Here is a 24261-nt window from a genome sequence, read left to right as displayed (position 1 = left end):
CTGGCATCTCCATGCAAAGTCCTTGCTCAGGAGCCTAGACTGAGATACGATCTTTGAAATAGTGGGAGGAATGTGTAAAATCCTCTTCAGGATCTCTTGATTTGCTCCTACCTCAAATGAGCCAAGTATGTTGGGGCTGGAGATCAATGCTCCAACTGCACAGGGCCTGGAGCATGGATGAATCCAATGCTGAATGCAAAGTAAACAGCTGAATTGGTTTTAAATCAAGCCTGATGTGTTCAACAGCGCCAAGGACTTGTGTAACAAAGGCCAATGTGCTTGTGTCGATGGCACCAGGTGCATCAATGGAACAGAACCTGACCTAAGCTTCGGTGATGCCAACTGTGCCACTGGCTCCTACACAAGAAAATTATTCCTTACCTGCTAATTTTCGTTCCTGTAGTACCATGGATCATTCCAGACGGTGAGTTAAGTTCCCTGTCCAGCAGATGGAGTTAGAACCAAAAATTCCCAGGGAAGGACCTATATAGCCACGCCTCCCTCGCCTCAATCCTCAGTAACTGGACTAGCAAAGCCAAGACGAGAAGAGACAGAACCAGAGGGATCAATAATCTCAAAAATATAGAAAGAAAAAAAAACAGCTGTAAGTGACAGCAAGTAACTTGTACTCAAAAAACTGTAACTGAGAACTTGCAAACAGCACTGTGTTCAAAGACACAGCTTGCAATAACTAGAGATACAGTGAAAATATTGTGAAGACAGGAAAGCAGGGATGGCCCACAAAGAACCCCCAAAACCAGGGAGGGGTATGGAATGATCCATGGTACTACAGGAACGAAAATTAGCAGGTACGGAATAATTTTCTTTTCCCTGTACGTACCAGGATCATTCCAGACGGTGGGATGTACCAAAGCTTCCCCATCATGGGTAGCCCTGCCCGTATGACCCTGTCTCCAAGCTGACCTTGAGATGGCGCGCGAATGTCTAGACGATAATGTCTTGCGAAAGTGTGGAGAGACTTCCATGTGGCCGCCCTACAGATTTCTTGAGAAGAAACAGCAGAACTTTCCGCCCACGACGTCGCTTGAGCGCAGAGAGAATGCGCCTTAACAGCTAAAGGTGGAGACTTACCCACTCCGATGTATGCAGCTATAATCGCTCCTTTCAGCCAGCGAGCGATTGATTGTTTGGATGCCATGCAACCCTTCCTGGGTCCCGACCAAAGGACAAACAAATGATCGGAGAGTCGAAATTCATTAGTGACCTCCAAATAATGTATAAAAGAACGTCGGACATCCAGCCGACGCAGGTCAGAAGAATCAGAGGATAAAAATGACGGAAGCTCTATCGATTGGTTTGAGATGGAAAGTCGAGACCACCTTCGGCAGAAAAGATGGAACTGTCCGCAGGGATACTCCCCTGGCGTGAAACGAAGGTATGGCTCCCGACATGATAAAGCTTGTAGTTCAGAGATCCGACGTGCTGAGCTGATCGCCACCAGGAAGATGGTCTTTAAGGGTGACATCCTTGAGTGTGGCCCGAACTCAGAGGCTCAAAAGGCGGCGCACATAGAGCCCGGAGTAACCAAATTGAGATTCCATGAAGGACAAGGCAGTCTAATGGGAGGCTTCAAGTGTTTTACCCCCCTTTAGAAAACGTAGAATATCCGGATGTGAGGCCAGGAGCTCCCTGTCATTACTCCGTAGGAAAGCTCCCAAAGCCGCCACCTGAACACGAAGAGAATTATAGGCCAGGCCCAAATCCAGACCCGCCTGTAGGAAGGAAAGCACATGCGCTACTGAGGCCTGCGCTGGCAGAATAGTCTTTGACTCACACCATTCCTCAAAAACCTTCCATACTCTGACATAGGTAACGGACGTGGAAGTCTTCCTAGCTTTCAGGAGCGTCGAGATGACAGACTCTGGATATCCGCGCCTTCTTAATTGGCGCCTCTCAAAAGCCAGGCCGCAAGACAGAAGCGATCTGCCTCCTTGAAAAATATTGGCCCTTGGCGAAGGAGACGTGGTAGGTGACTGAGCCAAAGCGGGCCTTCCACTGCCAGATTGAGAAGATCTGCAAACCATGGACGTCGAGGCCACTCTGGCGCAACTAGGATCACCGGACCTTGATGCGTCTCTATCCGGATGACCTTGCCCACTAGAGGCCACGGAGGAAAGGAAATACAGAAGGACACTGTCGAGGCCAGGGAAGAACTAGTGCGTCGACTCCTTCCGCGCCGTGCTCTCACCTGTGGCTGAAGGAAACTGGCGGCCTTTGCATTTGTCGCGGTTGCCATTAGATCCACATGGGGTATCCCCCAACGCTGTATTATCCTCCGCATTGCGTCTTCTGAGAGTTCCCACTCTCCTGGATCCAGGTGTTGCCGGCTGAGAAAATCTGCCTGCACGTTGTCCACGCCCGCTATGTGCGAAGCCGCTAGATGCTGCAAGTGTAGCTCCGCCCACACCATCAACTCGTCGGTCTCCAAGGAGACTAGATGGCTTCTGGTGCCCCCTTGGCGATTGATATATGCCACGGTGGTCGCATTGTCCGAGAGAATCCGAAACCGCTCGACTGCGTACCAGTGGGTAGAACCCCTGCAGCGCTAGACGGACTGCCCTGTCTCCAGCCGATTGATGGGCCAAGTGGACTGATCTACCGTCCATCGGCCTTGGAGAGACCTGTCTTGACAAACCGCCCCCCAGCCGGTGAGGCTGGCATCCGTGGTGACGACCACCCAATCCGGGTTCTGCAGACACACGCCCTGAGCTAATCGTTGAGGATCCAGCCACCACTGTAGACTGCTCAAGACAACACTCGGAATGGGCAGCACTGCCTGAAATCTCTCGACACCGGGTTCCATCGCGAAAGTAAGGGACCTCTGGAGAGGTCGGAGATGAGCGAAGGCCCACGGTACCAAATCGATGGTTGAAGCCATGGTTCCCAGTATCTGAAGATAGTCCCATGTCGTGGAGTGACGAGAGCCATAAAACCGGTTACTTGAGCGCGTAGAGCCCGAGCTCTGTCCGGGTGCAGAAAACACCTTGGCCTGGTTGGTGTCGAAGTGTGCTCCCAGAAAATCCAGCGATTGGACGGTATCAGTTTGCTCTTTGAGAAATTGACGATCCATCCCAGAGATTGAAGAAGCTGTACCACTCTGTCGACAGCACGGTAGCCCTGCGCCCTCGACTTCGCTCGAATGAGCCAGTCGTCTAGATAGGGATGTACTAGGATACCCTCCCTGCGGAGCGCCGCCGCTACCACCCACCATGATCTTGGTGAAGACTCGCGGAGCCGTCGCCAGGCCAAAGGGGAGAGCACGAAACTGAAAATGTTGTCCCAAAATCTTGAAGCGTAAGAAGCGCTGATGATGGTGATGGATCGGGATGTGAAGGTATGCCTTCTGTAAGGTCCAACAAAGCCAAGAATTCTCCCGGATGCACAGCTGCTAACACTGACCGGAGCGTTTCCATATGAAAACGAGGAACTCTGAGACACTTGTTGACAGACTTGAGATCCAGGATAGGTCGAAAAGTGCCCTCCTCTTTGGGAACCACAAGTAGACCGAATAATGTCCTCTTCCCAGTTCGGAGGCCGCTACCGGACTATCGCCCCCCGCTGTAGCAGACGATCGAGAGTCTGTCGAACTGCTAATTGTTTGAGGCGGGAACCGCAAGGAGGAAAACAGAAAACGGTCTCGGGGTTCATGTACAAAATCTAATACGTAGCCTTGACTTAAGATGTCTAGCACCATTGATGTGACGTAATTTGGACCCACTCTTTGTAGAAGAGAGTAAGGCGACCCCCCAGGTGGGGGATCCCCTCGTGGGTCCCTCTGGCATCATTGTGAAGCTTTTGAGGAGACACCTGCCCCTTGAGTATCCTTACCGTGGCGGCGTCCATGAAAGGACCAGTTCCAGGTGTGTGATCGTGTAGAAGGCGCCCGAGGGTGTCTGCTGTCTGGCAGGACGCGACCTCCATTGATTCCGGTACCTGTTCCTGGAGGAATAAAAAGATCTAGCAGAACGTGGACGATCTTCTGGTAGCTTGTGCACCGCATTCTCATTAAGAGATTTGATGATCTGATCCAAATCTCCCCAAACAGGCATCTGCCTTTGAAAGGAAGAGAACTCAGGCGCGTCTTGGACGAAGCATCTGCCGCCCAGTTGCGAAGCCACAAAAGACGGCGAGCGGATACCGCCGCCACCATGGATCGAGCGAGAAACCCTTAACAGATCATAAAAAGCATCAGCTCCATAGGCAACCACCGCTTCAAGTCTATCAGCCTGAATAGTCTCTGCCTGTGCAAAGATGGGATGTGAGAAGCTGCTGTACCCAACGCAGAGCTGCTCGCTGTGCTAGGGAACTGCAGATAGCAGCCCTCATCCCCAACGCTGAGACCTCGAAGATATAATTTTTTCCATGGCTCGTCCGACTCGAAGATTGGCCTCAGGAGTATCCCACTCCCTTGAAATCAATTTGCAAGATATTGTGATGCGTGGGAAAAGCTTCGCTAGGGGTCGCAAGCCCGCTAGCAGAGGATCCCCTTTCTTAATCTTCGGATCCTGAGCCACAGGTATCCGGAGGAGGGTCATGTCCATTTCCGGCAGGATGTGGGGAATGAGATCATCCAACTCCACTGCTTGAAAAATGCGGAGAACCCTCGGGTCGTCACCCTCTACCTGGGCCGCCAGGGAGGGATTATCCGCATCGGGTCCTGCCATGAATCCCCCGATGGTTGCTGCGAGCGGTGTAGGGACCACGGGAGGGGGCCGAGCGGACCCCACACCCCCTGTGGGCAAAGAATCCTTCCCTAAGGGAGGGTCCGCCGTCGAAAGCTGGGTCAAGCAAGTCAGTTTGGGGAGGGGGACCCCCAATTTCCAAGATTCGGATCCCTGCTCTGTAAAATGCCTTGTGCATTAAACCGACGAATTCTGGTGAAAAAGCAGGAAGTGCTGATGAAGGGCCCCCCCGAGGTGTCGTCCCCTTGCCTGCCCTGGTCCGTTGCGCTCAGAAACCCCATATTGTGAGAGGAAACCTGGAGCGGAGCGTCGACGTCCTCCTCAGAGAGAGCTGCCTCCGAGTCAGCTAACAAAATGGCCGCTGTTCCAGCGCTGAGGGGAAACGGGGCATGCCGCTTCCTGCCGGCGCGGTCCGACTCTCCTCCAAGCTGCCCACCAGGTAAGCTATACTCCCCCTCAGGAAAAGCCGAAGAAAATCCCTCAGAGGGCTGCTGAACCCCTTGCCGAGCTCCGGAGCCGTTAGGCCATCTCTGCATCGCGGCGGGAGGGAGGGGGAGGGGTGGCTGCGGCGGCGCGCGGCAACAAATGAAGCGGCGAAGCAATAGAGCTATCCGGCCTCCGGACCCCTCACCGTCCACAAGAGACCGTCGGGGAAAGCGCCGTCCCGACAGTAAGCAGCTCCGGGGAATGTGTCGTCGCAGAGCTGCAGGGCGGGACTCCAATCACTCCCCGAAGGGGAGGAGGGGAAAAGTAAAAACTCCGGGGCTAGGGGGGAGCGGTCGGCACTACCAACTTCCACCCCTCACAAATTCCTGTTCCTACCAACGACTGTAAATAAAATAAAAACAACACTTACCACACTGTAGCCGGGCAAGGAAGAGGAAAAACAAAGAGATAGGGAGAGAAAAATAAAGTGACAGGCAAAAAACACAGCCTGTCAGCAAGTTCCTGACTGGAAAACAGTACCTCTCTTTGAACGGAGTGGTCCTGTCAGAACACTTCAGAACCTATCCCTTAGAAGAAAAACCTTTATCTAATATTATTTAATTGATCCCTCAAAGAGAAAATAAAACTAGAAAAGTGCTGGGGACCACCGTGTCCCCTGCTCAATCTGCTGGAGTTAGAACTATACTGAGGATTGAGGCGAGGGAGGCGTGGCTATATAGGTCCTCCCCTGGGAATTTTTGGTTCTAACTCCATCTGCTGGACAGGGAACATAACCCACCGTCTGGAATGATCCTGGTATGTACAGGGAAAGATCTTTTCATGCATTAACAAAAACAACGGGTCTGCAAAGGGCTCACAGATCCTTACTCATGGCACTTCCATTCTTTGCTCAACTCTGGCAGAGTGGCAGACCTGAGGACCTGTACTACAGAAGGGAGGAATTATGCTGTAGGAGCTCCTACTCAACTCAGCACGAAAGGAGCCTGAATAGGTCCCACTCAGAGGAGGAACAACTGTGGCTTTTCACTGACCTGCAAAGTTCCTCCATCTTCCAAACCCTGTTCCTCTAGGATCTCGGTGACAACTAGTCTCAATTGTAACAAATAGTAGAGTCATGGTCTATCCACAGACACTGACGACAAATGTCGCAGCCATCTGTTATTGACATCTTGCCACACAGCCTTCTTAGAGCAAGTCATAACTTTCTTTTGTAGCATTGAACAGTAGAGTATCGAGGCAGTGAGGCATTAAAAAAAACAAAACACCAGAAGTACCAAAGAGAAAAAGAGAGGGTACATGCCCAGGAAAGGAGCTCAGTCGAAAAAAAACTAAAAACTGAGCGGCTCACGAGGCAATTCCAGTGCAAGTAGAGCAAATGCTCTATAAGCTAGGAGAGAAGGGTTGTTTGGTGCAGTTGGATGTCATCATCCATGTGTCATGACTAATTGAGCCCTACCTAGTGACCAAGAACCCATAATTTGGTAATATTATACTGTAAAATGCAAAAACTTTTTAAATGATTTTTTTTTGAGTGATGAAGAAAATGTCAAAGACATTGCACTGTTTTGAGGAGAGAAAGTCCCTGGTACTCTTAATGAAATAACCTCACCAGGCTCATGGTGATCAACATACCAATGTGTGCTTCTAGGGAAACACTCTGGCATCTTAAAGTCAAAGTAAATATTTTAAATTGGATAATGGGTATCAATTTAGAATCCTTGTAACTCTCCATTATAACTCAAATTCCGTAGAGGACTTCCTGTATCAAGTTTTTACAGGTTTCTTTTATTGAAGGGGGGAGGGAAGGAAGAAACTATGGGCATTTCTGAAGGGCCACAGACCTTACTTAAAAAAGGGAGGGGGGTTTAAAAGGAAAATGTTTCTCTTGTTCACCTCTTCGATTCATATTACAGAGATATTTTGTATATTAATCAGTACAATGCCTACATGGGCTTCTGATGTGGACCAGAACAGCAGTATCCTGACTTATTGGAAATAGCTATGCAGAAAGAGTTTATGAACTTTAAAACATATCTCCTCAGAAGTGAAACATATAATATATGGGTGCTATCATGCAGGTGGTCTCAAATTTAAATCCCTAAGTCATGGTCTTCCTCTCCTTGGGGGGGGGGGGGGGGGGGGAAGAGGCTGGGGATGCTGTGGAGGCAGTAGTCACAACAGATCCAGTGGAAAAGGAAGGGTGAGGAGGGATGGTGTAGTCATCATTATGGACAATACCTTATGGTTTAATTTAGAGCCCATTATCAGGGTTCTAGAGAGTACCTTGGAGCATGGCTCTCAGACTCAGGACCACTGCTGCAATGACCAGACTAGGAACAATGGAAGAGTCTATTAAAACAGTTTGGGAGGCAGGGAGGAGAAATTTCCAGGTAGGTGCAAATGAAGGCTCCCAGCACAAGTTCCAACTGAGCTGGATGGAGGAGGAAGAAAAAAATAGAGGAACTACTGGGCCAAAAAAAAATAAAAATGAAAATTTAAACAGAAAAAAGGACCTTAATTCTGCTAGGATTAGTTACAGATTTAAAAACCACCACTACAACTGCTATATTAAGAAATAAAGGGCCTCTGTATCTCTTGGTCAATGCCAGGGCCGCTAAGAAACATGGAAAATGTTCATGGAGAGGATTAGAAGTTTAAGGGACCTTATTTGGTTCTCAATAAGGCTCTAAAAACATGGCTATTTGGCATCGCTTTCCTGCAGACAGATAAAGGATAGCAGCCAAATATTGTAATAGCGACTTATTTTAATTTTGTATATTAAGCAATATTTTATTTTAATTTTAGTTTAGGTATGATGTTGATTTTATGTGAACTGCCAAGATTATATACAGTCAATCTGGTAAACAAATAAATAATAATAATATTATACATTTTACTACAATTCAGTACAGCCTAGCAAAGTAAAAGAGGCCTTATGAATCACTGGCAGTGAGACAGTTTTCATAAACCTATCTTCCTGAAGCCAGACAGGATGTCTATGGGAAACGGCTTACAGGAAGCCTTTCAAGGTTAGCATAACTTATGAGTTCTTATCAGAAAAAATGTCCTGTGTCAAAAGATTTATTGCATGCTTGCAGCTATAACCAAAACTTAAGGCTTGGAGCAGCTTTTAGCTATATAGTAGAATCTAAACTTGACTGCACCTTCTTTTTCTACAAACATACATACCGTGTTTCCCCGAAAATAAGACATCCCCCAAAAATAAGACCTAGTAGAGATTTTGCCGAATTCCTAAATATAAGACCTCCCCCGAAAGTAAGCCATCCCTTGTAAACAGGGCGGATTGACCTATCGGGGGATCGGGCTTCCCCCGGTGGGCCGGGCAATCCTGTGACGTCAATTTTTTTTTTTTTTTAATAAAGTTTCCAAGGTATTAGGGGCAGACGCGAGCAGTGGTATCCCGAGGGGAGCCAATGCCCCCGGGCGCAAGGAGGCTCATGCGGCCGCTGAGCCTCCTTGCCCGAAGAAAAAGATCGCATTCAAACGCACTGATGCTCTTCCTCCTTCCTGCCTGTGCGGCCCTGGAAGTAAACGTTGCCGGAGCCGCATGGGCAGGAAGAAGGAAGTGCATCAGCACGTGCAGAAGAGGAGCCGCTGCGGGCTGCTACGAATCCCAAGTTGCAGCGGCCCAAGAAGAGGAAGAGTGGGCAGGAAGAAGGAAGAAGGAAGAAGGAAGAGCATCAGCGCGTGCAGAAGAGGAGCCGCCGTGGGCTGCTGTGAATCCCAAGTCGCAGCGGCCCAAGAAGAGGAAGAGGCCCGGTAGCAGGGCCGAGGAAGAGGCCCGGTAGCAGGGCTGCCACGGCCCGAGAAGTTCAGGGCCGCTGCAGAGCCCATCCTGCGGCAACCCGTGAAGAGGAGGCCCAGAGGTGAGAGAGGGGCTGAGGGTCTGTAGAGGGTGTGTGCGTGCGTGTATGAGATGAGTTGAGAGATTGTGTGTGGGAGTGAGGATCTGAATGTTTGCAGAGGCAGCATGTGAGAGCCTCTGTGTGTGTGAGAGAGACAGCATGTGACGGTGAGAGCCTATGCTTGAGCAAGACAGCATGTGGGAGTGAGAGACAGCCTGTGTGTGTGAGAGTCAGACAGCATGTGCCAGTGAGAGACTGTGTATGAATGATTGTATGAGAAACAGCATGTGACAGTGAGAGCCTGTGTGTGTGTGAGAGAAAGAGAAATGCATGTGAGAATGAGAACCTGACTGTGTTTGAGGGAAGAAGATGGAGAGAAAAGAAATACGGAAGAAAAAAGGACAATATAAAAGGAATTGGCAAAAAAAATAAGAAAGGGAAGGTGGAAAAAAAAAAAAAAAGCCTGTGACCAACCGATTAGAAAACTAACATCAGCCAGCAAAGGTAAAAAAATAAATAAATTACTTTTTAGTGATTGGCACATGTAATCTTTGGGAATGTGCAAGAATAGCACTTTCTCTATGCGGATCTCACAATGTACGAGATCAGCATGGAGAAAGTGGAAGCCCACGGGGCCTGCACAGAGGAGGCAGCAGAATGGGCTTCAGTGTCAGTAGCAGCAATCGGCGCCTCCCCAATAGCCATGTGGCAGCAGTGACAGTGGCAGCAAGATTACTGACATCTGGGGATGGTGGCAGTACCAGTCGGGGGACCCCTTCCAAGCACTGTGCAGAGGTTCAAAAACAGCAGAGTCAGCCCAAGCTGACTACCATGAATGCTGCACACTCTTACCTCTCTCTGACAGCACACTGGTGGGACATGGCTGACGCAGGGGCAGCCAGCAGCTCTATTAGACATCCCCTGAAAATAAGGCCTAGTGCATCTTTGGTAGCATAAATTAATATAAGACACTGTCTTATTTTCGGGGAAACAGGGTAAGTTTTGTTGATTGAATGGTGTAAGGAATATTGAATACTCCTTGTCCGGAACCACTTATTTACGGGGTCCCAAAAAAAGAATGCAGTCAGGATGTATAGAATTTATTTATAAAGGATTGAACTGACATACACACAATCATCATATCACAAAGCAATGTAATAGACATACAATCTTCATATCAGGTCCCAACATAAACAAGATATATACATTTTATATTGCTTAATTACATGTTATGCTACACTAATTTCCTTTCACTTCCTGCCTAGCCCGGCTCACTGCACCACGCTGTATTTGTATCGCCCGTACGGCTGCTCTCTCTGTCACCACTTGATATATGTCCACTTTATCTTTACAAAGCTACAACCGACATCGGAACACCACTCTATGCTGCTTTAACCTCTCTAATTCTTCTTGAGCTGCTGCTAGTTGCTACTGCAACTCATTAACCCTTAAGTGAGCTTTCCTATACCCAGTAAGAAGTATCCATTCACGCCGGGCAATGCATGCCATTCTTTCTCTGCAACTATAGGAACTCGTTGAAAAATATCCACCATCTCGTGGGGTTCTATGCCCAGTTTCCTATCACAATTTTCACATAACCCCATATTACACTCCCACTCATTGGCCAGTAGTGAGTAGGTTAACATCTTCCCAGCTGGGAATTTCTGCTAGGGCTTTCACCTCCTCCCCTTCAGATTCTTTTCTGCCCTTCTTTTTGTTCTTTCTTTTGAACAAGGACATCCTGCAAGTGACGCCAAATATAAGGAATATTGAATACTCCTTGTCCGGACCACTTATTTACGGGGTCCCAAAAAAAGAATGCAGTCAGGAGTATAGAATTTATTTATAAAGGATTGAACTGACATACACACAAGATTCAGAACACTACTAAGAGCCTGCTCAAAGTGGCCTTCTCCCTGTGATTTCACTTGCAATAAAACTTTGTGGCATTATCTCAGAACAGTCGTGTGGATTTATCAGTGTTATAATTTATCAGTGTTATAACCTTGTTATAATGTAACTTTATACTCCTTCAAATTGTCTCTTGTTATTGGTTGGTTATAGTTACTGCTTGTTCGATGTAAACTGAGTTGATTTGATTTGTATCAAGAAAGTCGGTATATAAAAGCCTTTAATAAATAAATAAAATAAATCAGTGAATGTAGAGGGAACAAACCCTATAAAAACTCTATGCCAGAACCATACTTTTCATCACTTGGGTCAGATATTTAGAATTACCAGAGATAAGCAAACCTTTTGAGCCACGGCCCTACTTCCCTTCATGCAGTTGGATTACATCATATATAATATGTAGATACATATTTACACACACACAAACACAAAGGGTAGCCTGGATTCCTGAATTGGTGTCAAATACTTTTGCTAATCAAGCAGCAGCTCTTGAACCAGTTGCCAAGCCAACCAGGGAACTATGCTTCTAACCAGTGGCTCAAAACCCTCCATTTTGTTTCTCTTCAAGTTGCTGAAGGGAGTAAACAGACAGATACCTTAAACCCAGACAGCCATACACAATCAACACAGACGAAAAGCAAAGAGACACAGAGACCCTAGATATAGATACCCACACCTAAACACTGACACAAGCGCACCCCACCAGACACAGAACACACCACACACACAGACCACACCAACTCAGACACATGAACACAGACGCAGATAGACCATGCACCACATACAAATTAAAAGAATGGAACATTTTTGAAAAAATGAGGTGGCCAGCAAACATTTTTTAGGAGATAAGAAAAATTCCACTCCACCCAACATGTATTTTTACTTCCCCATTTTCACTAATTAATCTTTTTTTCCTCTATATTTTAACAGTCTTACCTTATTCTTTCTCCTAGCTTCTCTCCCCACCTTATCTCTCTGGCCTCTCTACCCATTTCCTTCCCCTACGGCAGCTAACAATTTCTCTTCCTTCCTGGGATGGGAGCATTAGCAGCAGCAGCAGCAACTCCTCCTGGGTTTGAGAATCTGAGAGTGGCAGCTCTTCCTGGAGTGGGGAATACTACAACAGCTTTTCCCATATCCGAGCCTGCCACGGTGGAAGCAGCTCCTTTCCTGAACAACCATAGGGGAAGCGGAATTTTCCCAGGGCCCAGTGAAGAATGCATAGCTAGGGCCATGGCATGCTTATGATACCATCACTATTGCTCCCTCCCACCTAAGCCCTGCAGTGCTTCTACTGCTGAGATTGGACAATACAGACATTTTTTCTTCCTTGAGCAGCTAGCTAATATGTCCCCTTCAGGGTTGTTCATTCCCCCCTCCCCCTGCCCACACTCACTATTTGCTCATCTCTGCCCTATACACAAACACCAGCAGTGGCTTTGGTACAGCATCCCCACTTTTTCCCCCAACCCTTGCTCAGAAGCACTCTATCTCTCCCCTACCAACCACCCTGCCCAATAGCATAACATCTCTCTCACTCCCACCTTTGCCCATCTTTTCAACATTACCCCCATCCCAGACATCCCCTACTCACATACTACCAGTCAAACCTGCTGAGAGATTTCCTTGATGGAGCTCCAAAATCGATTACTTCGGCTCAGGAAGCTAAAGTGTTTATGGCCCAACTTCCAGAGTGTTGGTGTTTTAAATATTTTGAGCAGAATTTCCCTAGAAGTTCACTGTAAGAGTGTCTCTTCCACCTTCTCTCCCTACTCCCCTGGCTAATCTCCTTTCACTTTGCCCCCTCCACCTGCCACTCTCTCTGTCCTCCCCCTCTATGTTTGGCCCCTCTCGCAATACTGCCCATCACACAGGCTCCCTCTGTCCCTCTCTCATACACAGGGCCAGTGCAAGGGGATTGAGTGCCCTAGGTACCTTCTGCCTTGCCCCCCCCCCCCCCCCAGGTGCAGCCCTGACTCCTGCCTCTTGGATTTGTAGGCTGCAACCAGCGCATGGCCCACCAAATCTAGACTCCTCTTTGCTGCCGCCGCTCACAGCCCTACATGATGTGCACCCTAATGGTCAGTGTCCTAGACCCAGGCCTAGCTCGCCTAGTGCTTCCTCCTGCCTTGCTCATACATACACACAGACTCCCTCTCTCTAGTGCTTATACAGACATTCACACACAGGCTCTCCCCCCCCCCCTCTCATAAACAGACAACCCTCAACACAGGCTCCTCCTCTCTCATAAACAAGCACCCTTCACATACATACAATCCCTTTTTTTCACTCACACAGGCTCCCAATCTCTCATCCATATACACTCCTTCACAATCTCCTCACACAGGCTCTTCTCTCGGCACCTATACTCACACCCCCTCACCCCCAAGCTCGCAGTCTCAGGTACACACATGCACTCACCGAGGCATGCTCCATCTTCAACCGCAAGAGGATGGCCTCCGCTTGCAGCATGCTGGGGCCTGCTCCTTGTTTGCCCGAGCGAGACAGTCCTGCTTGCAGCACACCGGTACATGCTCCTTCTTTGCTCATGGCAAAATGAAGCAAGCCCAGGCGTGCCACAAGCGGCCATCCCACTCATGGTGAAGACTGAGCAGGGCCAGACATGCCGCGCGAGAAGGCCAGTCCGCTTGTGGTGAAGGAGCACGCCCAGTGTGCCACGAGAGGAACCAGCCCATGAAGTTAGCATGGGGCACATTTAAAACTAATCGAGAAAGTTCTTTTTACTCACGCACAATTAAACTCTGGAATTTGTTGCCAGAGAATGTGGTTCGTGCAGTTAGTAGCTGTGTTTAAAAAAGGATTGGATAAGTTCCTGGAGGAGAAGTCCATTACCTGCTATTAAGTTCACTTAGAGAATAGCCACTGCCATTAGCAATGGTTACATGGAAATAGACTTAGTTTTTGGGTACTTGCCAGGTTCTTATGGCCTGGATTGGCCACTGTTGGAAACAGGATGCTGGGCTTGATGGACCCTTGGTCTGACCCAGTATGGCATTTTCTTATGTTCTTAAGGAGCAGGCACGGGTATGCCATGAGGGCCAGCCCTCATGCTGAAGGACCCAGGCCCAAGTGTGCCACGAAAGGCAGCCAGCCTGCTCACAGCATGCTGGGGCCTGCCAAATTCTGCACAGATTCTGCACAACTATGCAGTAAGGGGAATTCTGCGCTTCACAGTAGTGCAGAATTCCCACAGGACTAACTCACAGATCCTGCAGTGGTCCCATCCATCTCCTCCAGCAAGGGCTTTCTGTTACAAAGGAAACCTGTGCAGGGGGCGGGATATTGCCTGGCCTGTGCAGCATGCACCTGTTTAGCAGGCTATGTGCTGATTTTCTGTTATTGCTGCTGCTTCTGCTGCAGTCCCCATGGGAAATGTGATGTTACCATGCTCACACCCACCTACATGTCCCTCCAGTCCCGGCACTGTAAAAACTGTGAACATTTAATTAAACTGTTTCTTGCAGAACCTTGCTTTAATCATCATCTCCTTATAGTTTATGGATCTTAGGAACTTATTCAAATAAGGCTTTCTTCCCATAGCCAAAGAATAGGAAAAAAGCTATTTGTCTAATTAACTATTCAGTTTTAGTAACAGACAGGCTGGAGTAAGATCTCCTACACAAAATAGGACTATTGTGTGGGGGTTTTCAATTTAAAAAGCATACCCACATTTTATAAACTCCCAACATTTTCCATTCTGCACTTCAGCCATCTTGACTACTGCCAGCCAGCAATTTTATTATAACTACCCTGGAGTTAATGTATTAAATAGAGTTGGCCCTGTGGCATCAAACTGATTTTTCATAAAATGTGAGCTGCTATTTGACTCGAGAATGAATCAGAAGAAAGGAACATGCTGGGGATTTTCTATTTTCATTGCTAGGTGACCCCTCCATAAAAACAACTTTAATAAAATCTGAAAATTTGTTTTGTTTTGGGTTTTTTTTAATCATCTACATGGTGAGCATGATTACATACAAAGGGTAGGACGTACCACTGTGATTGGATGAGAGGATTCTGAATGGACAGAGCAGCACTTTATTGCCACCTGAGGGGTCCCAGTATTGGCGGGTCGAGTAATCCGTTTGCTTGTAGAGTAGTTGAAGAAGGCTTGCTGGCCTGCTATGTACACAGGCTCCTCTGTCGCACATGTAACACACTTCTTGGCAAAATCGGTATTTTCAAATTCCTAAAAGCCTGGCGCTTGAATGGCATCATCATCACATAGCTGCTCAAGGGACCAACAAACAATTTTCAGTATTTTCCTTATGATTAAAGATTATCTCAGAACATTTCTTTCAGAGTAAAATCATCATTCACTTTTACCTAATTCCTTTCAAGACAATAAGTATTCATTTTGACATTCAGATCCCACACAATATCGCTAATTCAAATTATCAATGTAAAAAATGAACAGCTACTAAACAAATCTAAATTACGTTATCTTAAGCTTTAAAACCTGTCAGTTTTTATAAGTCCTCTTTCCCTTGTGATAGAAAAATTTAGCATGAGGTGGGAAGGACCTGAGAAATCTAATGCATATTACAGCAGGGTTGCCCAACCTGTCCTGATGTTCCCACAGCCAGTCATGTTTTCAAGATACCCACAATGAACATGTATGAAAAATCTGCACAAGTGGAGATCCAGAATATACATATTCATTATGGATATCCTAAAAACATGCCTGGCTGTGGGGTCACCAGGACAGGTTTGAAACCTCTGTTCTGTAGCAAGTTTTAAATAAAGACGTTCAGAGTACATGTTTATCAAAATAATTTTAAATTATCTTCAAATTAAGTGGAAAAATGTACATACATTTTGCCTGTGAATGTTTGGCAAGCATATCTGACCAGTTTTCCTAACTATTTACCTTGAGTCCAATACATGTACCACATTTTGTAAATTATTTAAAAATGTTTCTTAGCTGACAAACCTGCATAAATAAGCTGCAATTCTGTCTGCATATTTTGCTGACTTTAGCTAATAGCAATTAGCAAGCTAGAGTGACAAAATATGAGTACTACAGATTAGGTCCCACAGTAAGATAAGAGTAGAGAGAAAAAGTATATTTCAAGGGCAAACAGGATGGAAGATTTACATGTGGTGACATTATCCAATGGTCACCACCTAGAACTTTGATTGTGCTTCACTGAGCGAGATGAAAATAACAGATCAATACACACCACATGTCCACACAAAGCCCTTCAGTCTACTTTTCCACCGAGTCCAGTCACATTTCCTCACCTCTTGCTCTCTGGGTTCTCGCTCAGGATTTAAAGATAAATAAATGAATTAATAAAAAAACAAACACTAGATCATTCATCGCAGTGTCCAGTGGTCTTGTTTTATCTCCATTGTAGTTTCCTAGGTAGGTTTTTTGGTCATTTTTCTAAGTTTATGTTCCATTTTCCATGCCTGGTCAGTGCAATCAATCGTCCTCACGGCCATAGAGTTCGATTTCACGTCCCTTGTTTTCCATCCAACCACAGACAGTAGACTAGCGACTTCTTACGGTGCCCTCAATGATCCGAGTTATATCTATCATGTATCCCCCATGAGAAAATGTATCCTATGCCTGGGGGCATCACATGACATCCAAAAGCATTGCCTGTGAATGACCATGACTTCAAAAGGATGGTCCTGGCTGGACCTGAATGGAGAAGCATTTTGGGCACACTGATCCTCAGCAAAGGCATTGAAATTGATTGATCCAGGAGCCGCACCAGACACTGGTGATGTGTCAGTATTGAGGGGCACTGCAGTCCCTTGACGTCAGCATCAGCAGGGATCCGACACAAACTATAACCTGTCTCTTCCCGTTCAAAGATGGCATTGGCTTCCACTTCTTAGAAGACACTGTCATCAAGGAGTTGACACCGGGCAGTGGGTGAAAGCAAAGTACTAGCATCGGTCTCCATTGCTGCATGATGCTGGGAACAGGGATGTTCGTGGTGGCCAACAACCCCCAAAAGAGATCTTGTGGAGTGGAGAGCTCATCCTCACCGAAAGCCCAGTCTCCAGGTCAGCCACCGATACACCTATTGGATACCAGGAAGATGTGGCCATCTCTCTCGCCTTCTATTCATTGTTGGCATCAGCCATCTTTGAGAAGAAGCTGGACAAAAAGATGCAGCAGGCCTTGGACAAGGCACTGAGAGGCTTTGGTACTCCGACAGAGACTGGCACAAGTCAAAGCCAAGCTACTGCTTGAGTCACTCCAGCTACCTGGAAGCATTGCTGGTTCTCAGAGGGAAATCTGTTTATGGTAGCCAGCCCAATGGTGATTTCCAGTCCACTGGAGAAGAAACTTCCAAGACACCAGAGATCCTCTAGGCCCAAGAAGACTTGCTTGCCAGACGGGCACACACTGGGTTTTCACCACTGGCTTACCAGTCATGGTCAGACACTGAAATTTCTTTGGTGTATGACTTCAGATCCAGTGATGCCTCTGACAAGAGGAATTAACAAATCCCTCCGACCCTTCTTCCCCAGAGAAGATGTGACTTCCTGAGGACCTCTACCTTCACTGGTTACATTAGAAAAATGGCAGAGGCCATTTCCTTTACTTTGCTGATGGAATGAGACCAGAAAGAAGATGCTGGACATCTTCAAGTTCATGGAACCTCCAAAGGAGGTTGTGGGAGTCCCTGAACACGAAATCATTCAGTACATACAAATGAGAATGTGGAAGAACCTCCTCTCTGTGGCTCCTGCAAACAAGGTAGTAGATGCAATATAATTCATCCAGAAGGCTCTGGAAAACGAAAAGAGCCAGCAAGCACAACAATCTATGGTGTTCAAATCTGCTCTCAAGAAGGCCAAGAGGTCTAGGACTCACTCCTCTGTCCCCCCGGGGAAGAAGTTTAGAACCCTGGATACTCTTGGGAGAAACATTTCAAAAGGTTATGTTACATGCCCACATAGTCTCCTACCAGCTCTTCATGGGCCAGAACTGTGGAACTATCGAAGCAGATGCAGAGGTGGCTGAGCAGCTTCCTCAAATGCAGCTCAATCCCCTCCAGTCACTGAAGGAAAAGGGAGTGAAGTGCAGAAAACATATGGTTCGCAGAACCTTTGATATTTTCAAAGTCCCTGCTTGGGAGATCGGTACCCGTAGACTTGCCTGGCCGTAAGCTTCAGATTTCTGAGTTGAAGTCCAGAAAAGACTCACAGATGTGTTGTACAAAGACAGAATTTCTTCAGAGATAGGGTTAAGGAAGCAGTAGCACAGACTGTACTATGCGTCAGCAGCTCACCACAGCTACTCGTGTCTTGCCCTCCTCTTCCAGGAGGTAGCCAAGGAGAGGGCAAGGAGGCATTTTTTTCCAACCAAGCCGGCCCTTGGATCCATACACAGTAAGCCCCTAAGCTACACCAAAATCCCAGTCAACCCATGGGATGTAATTTTGACTGGATTCACAGCCTGCATTCCCATACCAGTCCTGGAGGACCTTCCCATCAGACAGGCTGAGGTTTTACATAAACCATTGGCCTAGTATAACTTTGGCTGTGTGAATCCTCAGCATCATGTTAATGCAAATTACATCTATTAGGTCTTCTGCCAAATCACCCCCCTCCCAGGCCCTAGTTGATAGTCCCTCACTGCATCATGGATTGCTTCAAAAGAGCTTTCCCCTAAGATACAAATTCTAGACCTGGGGGAATTCTGTGCTACTGCGGAGTGCAGAATTTGCGCAGAATCCCCCCACCCCACAGAAAATTGCAGAGGAGACCCCGGCATGCCGTGAACGGAGAGCATGAAGATGAAGGCCCCGGCGTGCCGTTTGCGGCAAAAATGAAGGCCCCGGTGAGAGTGACTATGTGTGTGAGAAGGAAGAATGAGCAGGAAGGTGAGAGAGAGCATGGGAGTTATGGGGGGAGGGGGAATGCTTGAGTGCAGGTGCCAGAGAGGGAGACTATATGAGGAGATTGTGAAGTATGTGTATGTGTGTGAGAGACTGGGAGCTTGTGTGTATGAAAAAGGGATAGTGTGTATGTGAGGGTGGCTAGCCTGTGTGAAGGGGTGCATGAGAGAGACACATAGGTAGCCTTGTGAGGATGTACGTGTGAGAGAAAGGGAGTTTTGTGTGTGTATGCAAAAGAGAGGGACCCTGTATGAGGGGATGTGTGTGTGCAAGAGAGTGAGGGAGCCTGTATGAGGGTATGTGTACTAGAGAGAGGGAGCATGTTGTGTGAGAGAGGGAGGGACAGAGGGAGCCTGTGTGAGGGCAGTACTAAGAACAGGGTCAAACTCTGGGGCTGGCGATAGAGTGGAAGGGATTGAGTCTAGAGGTGGAGGGGAGAGATACTGGCAGGTGGAGGAGTTGGAGCCTGAGAGGGCAAAGTGGACAGGGAGTAGGGAGAGTGAGTGGAAGGGACACTCTTACAGTGAATTGCTAGGGAAATTCTGCTCAAAATATTTAAAATTCTGCATCTAAGTAATAACTTTTTTCTGTATTATGGTAATTTAAAATGTAATTATTTAAATACTGTCAAGTAAATTGTTTTTTTGACCATATAAAGTTTGCAGAATTTTAAATTTTTGTGCGCAGAATTCCCCAGGAGTAAAATTCAGTTGAGGCTGTTCCATCATAGGAAAGAGGGTGGGAGACTCTATTCCAAGCACTTCCTGATACCAAAGAAAACTGGTGTCCTCTGACCCATGCTATACCTAAGGGCCTTGAACAAGTTTCAAAAAAAGAGAAACACTCAAGATAGAGAATCAGTGTACCTAGGGAAACTTTCTTAAAAAAAAAAGATGACTGGCTATGCTCACCTGATCTCAAGGATGCTTAAACTCACAACAGATTTTTCTTCAGGAAATGTCTCCATCCACTCTTAACAGAAGACAACACACTGCTCACTATTCTCAGCCAACCACATCCCTGGGTGATCTCTGCCCCTTCCTGGCTCATTAAACAAGCTAAACACGGCCTGCTCCACTGCACCCAGGCCATATCCAATGCCTCGCTAGCAACCTACCTACAGTTGGTCTAAAAAGGGCACTTGAGAGACCTATAGTGAAGGCCAACCTGGATCTAAATGATCTAAACTACCACCACCCAAACTCAAACTTTCCCTTCCTCAGTAAAATCATAGAAAAGCTTTGCTATTGCAATTAACCAATCACCTGCACAAGATAAATGCACTTGACCCCTTCCAATCAGGCTTCAGATCACACTACAAGAGAGAAATCACGCTACTTAGCCTGGTAGACAAACTCAGACAATGTCAACCAGGGAAAGACAACCCTGCTCATCCTACCAGACCTCTCAGCAGCATTTGACAGTCTACCACAATTTCACCTAAGACACAGGCTTGACTGGTCCTACACTCGCCTAGATCATGTCCTTTCTCCCAGACCATACCAAATTGACTCCATGAGCATAGCTTCCCCAAACCCCACTTGCTTTCCTGCAGAATATGTCAACGCTGTATCCTCTTTTGGCTTAATTAACACACTTGTGAGAACTAATCAGGAACTGCAGCATGACTCACTACTCGTACACAGATGACATTCAACTTTTAGTTTCAATCAGCCTAGATCAGAATTGTTCAGATTACTTACCTGGTAATCTTGTTTCCTTAGTGTAGACAGATGGACTCAGGACAAATGGGATAGTATCCGCGTGCTAGCAGTTGGAGACGGATCTGACGTCAGCACAGGGGCGTGTATATATCCCCACAGGAAGCGCAGCTGTTCAGTAATCTTCCTTGCAAAAGCTGTTATGGATGTGTGTACTGACGCTCAATGAAAAGTAAAGAAAAAAGTGAAAACAGGCCTCCCCTGACCGATTGACAGTGGCCGGAGACCGCCAGCCTTCCCAACCGGAAGGCGTGGATATAGGCAGAGTGTACGCTCTTAGGAACACAAAAGTCAAAGGCGTACCCGGAATCAGTGAAACCCATGGACACAGGCAGCTGGGCGGGATGCTGAGTCCATCTGTCTACACTAAGGAAAACAAGATTACCAGGTAAGTAATCTGAACATTTCCTGGCGTGTAGCCAGATGGACTCAGGACAAATGGGATGTACCAAAGCTTTACACCCCGCCTGGGCGGGAGGCTGCCTGAGGACCATGCAGTACCGCCCTCGCAAAGGCCGAGTCCTCCCTGGCCTGGACATCCAGACGGTAGAACCGAGAAAAGGTATGGAGGGAGGACCATGTCGCCGCTTTACAGATGTCCGCCGGTGACAGCATCCGGGATTCAGCCCAAGACGCCGCTTGGGCTCTGGTAGAATGAGCCTTAACCTGTAGAGGCGGAGCCTTCCCAGCCGCCACGTAGGCGGCTCTGACCACGTCTTTAATCCAGCGGGCAATGGTGGGCCGAGAGGCCGCTTCACCTTGCTTCTTCCCGCTGTGTAGGACGAACAGATGGTCTGTCTTCCGCAGGTCTTGAGTCATTGTCAGATACCTGGGCAGCAATCTGCCGATGTCGAGATGGCGTAATAAACGGCCTTCTTCAGATTTCTTCAAACCTACCGTGGTAGGCAAGGATATGGTTTGGTTAAGATGAAACTGTGAAACCACTTTAGGGAGAAAGGAGGGAACCGTCCGAAGATGGATAGACTCCGAAGTGATACGTAGAAAGGGGTCACGGCAGGACAGCGCTGTAGTTCAGAGACGCGGCGTGCGGAGCATACGGCCAGCAGGAATACCAACTTCAGGGTTAGAGACCGTAGAGACAAGCCCCGAAGGGGTCGGAAGGTGGATCCCGCAAGGAAATCCAGAACCAGATTAAGGTTCCAGAAGGGTATAGGCCACTTTAGTGGCGGACGAATATGCTTGACGCCTTGCAGGAAACGAGAAACATCAGGGTGCTTGGCGATAGTCTTGCCACCTCTCCTGGGTCCATAGCACGATAGTGCCGCTACCTGAACCTTGATGGAGCTGAGGGAGAGACCCTTCTGAAGCCCATCCTGCAAGAAATCCAACACAATAGGAATAGTGGCGGCATGTGGACTGGTGCCATGAGAGTCGCACCATGCTTCAAAGATTCTCCAGATCCGTACGTAGGTGAGGGAAGTGGAAAACTTGCGAGCCCGGAGGAGTGTATAATCACAGGCCCCGAGTAACCCTTTTTCTTCAGTCGAGCCCTCTCAATAGCCAGACCGTAAGAGAGAACTGAGCCGGATCCTCGTGCAGAATGGGACCTTGACGTAGAAGGTCCCGGAGAGGAGGCAGGGGAAGGGGCTCCCCTGCCAGCAGGCGTCTGAGGTCCGCGTACCAGGGTCTTCTCGGCCAGTCCGGGGCCACCAGAAGAACTAGGCCCTGGTGTGACCGAATCCTGTGGATGAGGGCACCCAGTAGAGGCCACGGGGGAAAGGCATATAGAAGAGTCCCCGGAGGCCACGGCTGGACCAGAACATCGATGCCGTGCGAGCATGGGTCGCGCCTGCGGCTGAAGTATCTGGGTACCTGAGCATTGGACTTGTCTGCCAGTAAATCCATGGCCGGGATCCCCCAGTGATCGACAATCATCCGGAAAGCTGTGGGGGACAGCTGCCACTCGCCTGGATTCAGGCGTCCCCTGCTGAGGAAGTCTGCTGTGGTATTGTCCTTCCCGGCAATGTGGACGGCGGAGATGTCCCGCAGATTCGCCTCTGCCCAAACCATGAGTGGGGCGATTTCCAGAGATACCTGTCGGCTTCTGGTTCCGCCCTGACGGTTGATGTAGGCCACCGTGGTGGCGTTGTCGGACATCACCCTGACAGCTCTGTGCCGCAGCCGCGGAGCGAAACGAAGGCAGGCCAGTCTGACTGCCCGGGCTTCCAGGCGATTGATGTTCCATGTGGACTCCTCCCTGTTCCAACGCCCTTGCGCAGTGAGTTCTTCGCAATGTGCTCCCCAGCCGCTGAGGCTGGCATCCGTGGTGAGCAAGATCCACGTGGGCGAGGACATCCGCGACCCCCTGCTCAGGTGGTCGGACCGCAACCACCACCGCAGCTGGGTCCGAACATGGACCGGCAGAGGGAGGCGCGTGGAATAGGCTCGGTGATGGGGGCTCCAGCGAGAGAGCAGGGAATGCTGTAGTGGTCTCATATGGGCTCGTGCCCAAGGCACCACGTCCAGAGTGGAGGCCATGAGACCCAGAACTTGCAGATAATCCCAAGCTAACGGCCGACTGGTTCCCAACAGATACTGGATACGCTGCCGAAGTTTCAACTGTCTCTTGGACGTAAGACTGACCGTGTCCGCCCGAGTGTCGAACCTTACCCCCAGATATTCTATGGACTGGGAAGGCTGTAGGCAGCTCTTGCTGAGGTTGATGACCCAGCCCAAGCTTTCCAGAAGGGCGATCACCCTGTCGGTTGTCCGCAGGCTCTCCGCTCGGGACTTCGCCCTGATCAACCAGTCGTCTAGGTAGGGATGGACCAAGATCCCGTCCCGCCTGAGTGCCGCCGCCACAACCACGATCACCTTGGTGAATGTCCTCGGGAGGTGGCCAACCCGAAGGGGAGAGCTCGAAACTGGAAGTGGCGGTCCAGAACCTTGAAGCGGAGGAAGCGCTGATGATCCGGATGTATCGGAATATGAAGATAGGCTTCGGACAGGTCTAATGCCGTGAGGAACTCTCCGGGCTGGACTGCGGCTTTGACGGAGCGCAGAGTTTCCATGCGAAACCTCGGCACCCGTAAGTACCGATTGAGGGATTTGAGGTCCAGCACAGGCCGAAAAGTGCCCCCTTTCTTGGGTACTATGAAATAAATGGAATAGTGTCCAGAATTCACTTCCCAGGCAGGCACTGGGAGGATGGCGTTCAAGGTCAGGAGCCTCGTCAGGGTGGCCGCCAATGTGGTCGCCCTTCTTGAGCGGGGAACATGAAGACTCCACAAACTTGTCCGGAGGAAGATGATGAAAGTCCAGATAATACCCCTCTCGGATAACTGCGAGGACCCACTGGTCCGACGTGATCATCGACCCATCTGGGGTAGAAGAGGGTCAAACCTGCCCCCTATGGCTTCGTCCCCAGATGAAACGGCAAATTCTCATTGTGGGATGCGACCAGGACCCCCGCCCGGCCCCGTTCCCCCCCCGTCTGCGCAGCCTGGACCGAAAGGACTGATTCCTGGCCGGAGGACGCGGTCGTCTGGTAGCGCCCTCTATATGGAACAAATCGCTGTGAACCCCTGCCCCCTGGAGGGCCGGGGACCGGAGCGCTGTCCCCTCCTGGACCCGTCTTCTGGTAGGCGAGGCACAGGAGAGGCACCCCAGGAAGCGACAAGCTTATCAAGGTCACTGCCAAACAGAAACGAGCCCTGAAAAGGCAATTTGGTGAGGCGAGACTTGGAAGGGGCATCAGCGGACCATG

At 48.6% G+C, this 24261-nt stretch overlaps 1 protein-coding gene across 1 annotated transcript in view; it reads right to left on the bottom strand.

Moving 5' to 3' along the window:
• The window catches only part of HNRNPLL (heterogeneous nuclear ribonucleoprotein L like), a 289432-nt gene that overhangs the window by 143305 nt on the left and 121866 nt on the right, over positions 1–24261 (bottom strand). The window contains 3 exon segments of the mRNA XM_029596807.1: positions 14976–15008; positions 15011–15139; positions 15142–15176. Coding sequence (XP_029452667.1) covers positions 14976–15008; positions 15011–15139; positions 15142–15176 — 197 coding nt within the window.

This window comes from Rhinatrema bivittatum, chromosome 3 (assembly GCF_901001135.1).
Source record: "Rhinatrema bivittatum chromosome 3, aRhiBiv1.1, whole genome shotgun sequence".
In the NCBI taxonomy this organism is placed as follows: domain Eukaryota; kingdom Metazoa; phylum Chordata; class Amphibia; order Gymnophiona; family Rhinatrematidae; genus Rhinatrema; species Rhinatrema bivittatum.
This window is presented reverse-complemented; position numbering and strand designations above follow the sequence as displayed.